General features: G+C 42.7%; 1 protein-coding gene across 1 annotated transcript in view; it reads left to right on the top strand.

Annotated features, from left to right (window-relative positions):
- SETBP1 (SET binding protein 1) overlaps positions 1–5,000 on the top strand; it is a 252,731-nt gene that overhangs the window by 38,009 nt on the left and 209,722 nt on the right. Inside the window, exon 2 of the mRNA XM_075327549.1 lies at positions 2,895–3,528. Coding sequence (XP_075183664.1) covers positions 3,034–3,528 — 495 coding nt within the window. The 5' untranslated portion in view covers positions 2,895–3,033. The remainder of the gene's footprint in view (positions 1–2,894; positions 3,529–5,000) is intronic.

The raw sequence follows: 5,000 nt of genomic DNA, 5'->3' as shown, positions 1-5,000 counted from the left end.
CTCTCAGCGCCGGCTTCAGTGTGTGGGGAGCAGTGAATATTAATTTTCTTTAATAGTGGACACACATTTTCTCCCTGCTTCTTGCATCAGTCAACCTGCTCCTACCTTCTGTAACTCTGCTTCATCACCATCCCTCCTGCCCCCATAGCGAGTCAGGTACACCTGGGCTATAAGACGCACCGCCCCCCCCTCCCCTCTTTTCCCCCAAAATATAGGTGAAAAAAGTGCATCTTATAATCCAAACAATACATTAGGCTATGTGTCTACGCTGCGGAAAATGCACGGATTTTGCCGCGGATTTCTCGCGGAAAAGCCGTGGATTTCCCGAAAATCTGCAGCAGCAGCACTTCCCAGCCATTTCTATGGCATTTTGGAAATGCTGTGCCCATGCTGCGGATTTTTCCGCGGCGGATTTGGTGCGGATTTTGATCCGGATTTTGGCTTCAGAATTGGGGGGAAAAAAAAATCTGCGGCAAATCTGCACCTTTGAAAAGGTGCGGATTTTGCGGGAAAGCCGCGGATTTTCATGCAGAAAAATCCGCAGCAACATTCTACCGTGGACACACAGCCTTAATCTTCAGCTGGGATCTCATTCAAAATGTGTCAGACATGATGGAATATTTCAGCCATGTTCTCCTTGGAATGTGGTTTTCAACCTGGTCAGATCAAGATTCCTTTGCTAAAGTTCCCCATTGTTTGATTTGGCAGGTTTCTTAGTTTAGTTATTTGACTTTTTTTTTTTTTAAATAGATTTTTTTTTTTTCCACTTTTTTTTTTTTTTTTTTTTTTTTTAATTACATTTATACAATAAGTTGTACAAATTTAACACATTCTGTGATGTTTTAAATCAATGACTTTTTACCAGTGGACAAAACTTATTGTCCTAAGTAATCTATACATTGAATGCGGCCAATCACTGTGTAGCAGACTTTACCATTTCCATAATATGTGACTCCAACAAAGTAGTACAAAGTCCTTCCTTCTGAAGGAGAGTTAAGCCTGCTTTACATGTTACGATTTCGAATACGATATCGTATGCGATCGTACCCGCCCCCATCGTATGTATTTTCAATTTGTTGAATGTGCAGCACAAACGATTAACCCCCGTCACACGTACTTACCCGTCCATACGACCTCGATGTGGGCGGCGAACGTCCACTTCCTGGAGTGGGAGGGACGTTCAGCGTCACATCAACGTCACGCGGCAGCCGGCCAATCGAAGCGGAGGGGCGGAGATGAGCGGGACATAAACATCCCGCCCACCTCTTTCCTTCCACATTGCCGGCGGGAGCCGCTGGAGGCAGTTAAAATCTGTTCAATGTTCCCGGGGTGTCACACACTGCGATGTGTGCTGCCTCGGGAACATTGAACAAACCGACGTGCAATTCATCAGGATTCAACGACGTGTATGTGATGAACGTTTTACCGTTCAATCGCAATCGCACGTACCTGTCACACACTACAATGTACCTTACGATGCCGGAGGTGCGTCACTTTACGACGTGACCCCGCCGACACATCATAAGATATACTGTAGCGTGTAAAGCAGGCTTTAAATCTGCTTACTTCCCCATGGAGCATCCATATACCAGCTGGATCTCTTCAGAGTATATATATATATATTTTTTTTTTTTTTTTTTTAATCGTAGAGTCTTTTTGAAGTCTCCCAAATTTTTGTTGGTGTTAATCCAAAGAATGGCAAAACCTCCAATTGCCATGAAAATACGTGTAATATTTAGATGTTCTACTACTGTATTCAACCACTTTGAAGCACATAAACACAGCCTTTCTAAGTAACTTAAAAAAAATGACAATGGATCAACGAATGGTAGCTGTGTTTCATTGCTTAGCTGTCTCTCTTGCCCGCGCTCTCTTACACTCTTGCCCGCGCTCTCTTACACTCTTGCCCGCGCTCTCTTACACTCTTGCCCGCGCTCTTGCTCTGTAGGATGTTTTCACGGTTTTATGGCTTTCTCTCCTTTTCTCTATTGCTGAGCAGTGGCATCCTCTTACTATCAGATTCACCCCCAAAAGGCTGCTGCATTCCCTGCCTCTGCTTTTATTCAGGCTTTTAAAGTCCCTCCTGATTGACTTTTTTCTATACCATGTGATAAGGCATTATGGGAAAGCTTGAGTTACCTTCTCTGGCTAATGCAATCTTCTATATTGTTTAAAATTATAGTTACAATTTTGATGACTTTTCACATGATTTGAATAGCAAATTGATAACATTTACTTGGTGTATTGAATTTCCCAAAAGATTGACAAAAATGTAGTTCTCATTGAATCAATTTGCCCATCTCTAATAAACCTCCATTGAAACATTCTGAATTTTTGTAAGATTTCATATTTTGATTCCTTATCCTCGACCTTACACTGCAGTGCTGTTTCATTGCCAAATTCTGTCTCCCTTTCAACTTCCCGGGAAGATTCCTACCCTACTTGCATTCCAACCGTAAAGAGTATGGGACTTTCCCTGTCTGAGCCTCTCTGTTTACCACCCCCCCCTTATTAAGACAGGAGAATTCCCATTCTCTGGAATAAAAAAATCTTTATGTAGTTTACTGGGATTTTCTGTCCAATATGAAGAGGACATTGTATTACGCAGAATCTACTCAAGCGTCTTGTAACCTGTTTCCTCAACAATGGGAGGTCATGGATAACTGTAGGATGAAGTTTGACCTTGGTTGTCAAATATAGAGATTACCAGGCAAGACCCATATATATGATCATAGCCTTGATTAGAACTGACTATCTTGGTAGTTTTCTTCTAATTTAAAGAGTTAAGATTGGGATTGTTGAGTAGATCAGTAAAATTTTTCAGTGACCTCAACAAAAATGAAATTTTGGAGTTCTGTTCTCTAAACTGGTTTCCACTTCTTTTCTTCTTTCAGATTTCCAGTTCTCTCTCACCATTGCTGATTTTTGGATTCTATAAAGGTGAACCTTTCAACACTGCTACTTCTCTAGACTGTGTTGCCAGTCCAACTCCAACATACTTTGCCCAAAAGTTAGTGGATTGTTGGATTTGCCATGGAGCAACGCGAAAATGTAAGCAGCAGTAGCCGACAACGGTGTTGTGAGACCGACTTCCTGCCTTCCTCTTCTTCTGTGAAGACATCAACATCTGGCTCTTCTGGTGGAGACAACACCTTGAAGCCAGCATCTGGGTCCACTAAGACTGGACCTGGAAATGGAGAGTCTGTAGAACCAGAAGAAGAAGATGAACTAGGATCCGGCAGAGATGTGGATTCAAACTCCAACGCGGATAGCGAGAAATGGGTGACAGGAGATGGTTTGGAAGAACAAGAGTTTTCCATTAAGGAGGCCAACTTTACCGAGGGAAGTCTAAAACTTAAGATTCAGACCACCAAGAGGGCAAAGAAGCCTCCGAAGAACCTGGAGAACTATATTTGCCCCCCAGAGATTAAAATTACTATAAAGCAATCTGGAGACCAGAAACCCTCCAAATCTGGGAAAAATAGCAAACCTGCAAAGGAAGACGAGCGAGCTCATGTGAAAAAGAAGGTAAGCCACCAGAACTCTTAGTTACTTTTCAGTAATCTATAGAAGAAAACATTTGAGAGTCCAAAGGTCCTTTTTAGACTGGCTGATTTTGGCTTCTGACTTGTAACGTGGCACTTTGTTACGGGGTCAACAAAAACTGATGAGAGCAGAAGGATCGTCCTCAGTAGAGGTGATGTGCTCCTGCTAAAAATCATTGGATTGCTCAATGATCTTTAGTTTTTGCTCGTCCTTTAGTTGCCCTCTGGCATTTTACGCTCGCAAACCATCTTGTTATCCAATTATCAGCTCAGTTAGGTATGCATTAACATACACTTGTATGTCTCATTTATTCTGGGTTATTTACGGTACATTCTATCAGTTGTTGGCCCTCATGTTATAACTAGATACATATTTTTGATGCATCCTATGGAGAGGGTAGAATTCAAGGGGTTGTCCTCTACTTTGACACTGATGGTCTCTCCTTAGGATAGGTCATCAATCTCTGGCCGTCATCCGTCATCCTGCACCCCTGCCAAACAGCTGTTCTTGGTTCCAGCAGTGGCAGATTTAAAAAAATCTCAATTCCGGCACTGCTCAGTCTTCTGATAGTTGCCGGGTACTGCACATCCGCCTCCCATTCTAATCAATAGGAGGCAGATGTGCAGTACTCAGTCGCTATCGGAAGACAGAGCAGCGCTCGAAACTGAGCATTTCCAGCTGCCTGCTGCCGCCACTGTGTTCGAGAACAGTTGATCGGCGGGTTGTGGGGTTTTGGACCACGTCCGATCAGACATTGATGACCTATCCTAGGAGAGGCCATTAGTGTCAGAGCAGTGGACAACCCCTTTAAGTTTGTTTTAACTCTTTCTGTATGCGTGTTCTGAAATTGAACAGGGCTTCTCCCGCTATGAACACTTGATTAATAGGGGTATGTTCACATTAGTATTTTTGCAGGGTTTTTTTCTGCACACTGTGTGCATTTTTGTCTTGTTTTGCTGCATTTTTACTTACATGTTTCACCCATCCTTTGAACGCATGAAATGCTGACAAGAATTGACGAGATGCGTCTTGACAAAAACGCAGCAAGGTTCGAGACAGGACAACCCCCCCCCCCCTCCCCCTCCCAAAATGATGAGGTTTCAGAAATCTCATTGATTATGCTGGAACTGTAAAATGCACCCAATCCACTCCATAAAAAACTGCTAAAACGCCACATGTGAACATACCCTAAGTCTTTGAATCCCATTGTGCAGGGAAGAGGCGGTGAACAGTCATCGGAGGCCTGTTTCTTTGGCTCATCTTGACTTTTTCATACTCTCTAAATTGGCCTCCTCAATACAAAGGCACAATGCTAGTAGAGAAGGAGGCAGCTTAAAAAGTTTATACCTGGAGTGAAAAGGCCGAACAAATCACTGAGTTTTTTGATTTTTTTTTTTTCTTCTTTGGCTTTTTTATGTGATGCAAAGTACAAGCGATCTTGTGTATAAAGAGTA

The sequence above is a fragment of the Anomaloglossus baeobatrachus genome, chromosome 1 (assembly GCF_048569485.1).
Source record: "Anomaloglossus baeobatrachus isolate aAnoBae1 chromosome 1, aAnoBae1.hap1, whole genome shotgun sequence".
NCBI lineage: Eukaryota > Metazoa > Chordata > Amphibia > Anura > Aromobatidae > Anomaloglossus > Anomaloglossus baeobatrachus.
The sequence above is the reverse complement of the archived record's forward strand: the minus strand, read 5'-3'. Positions and strand labels throughout refer to the sequence as shown.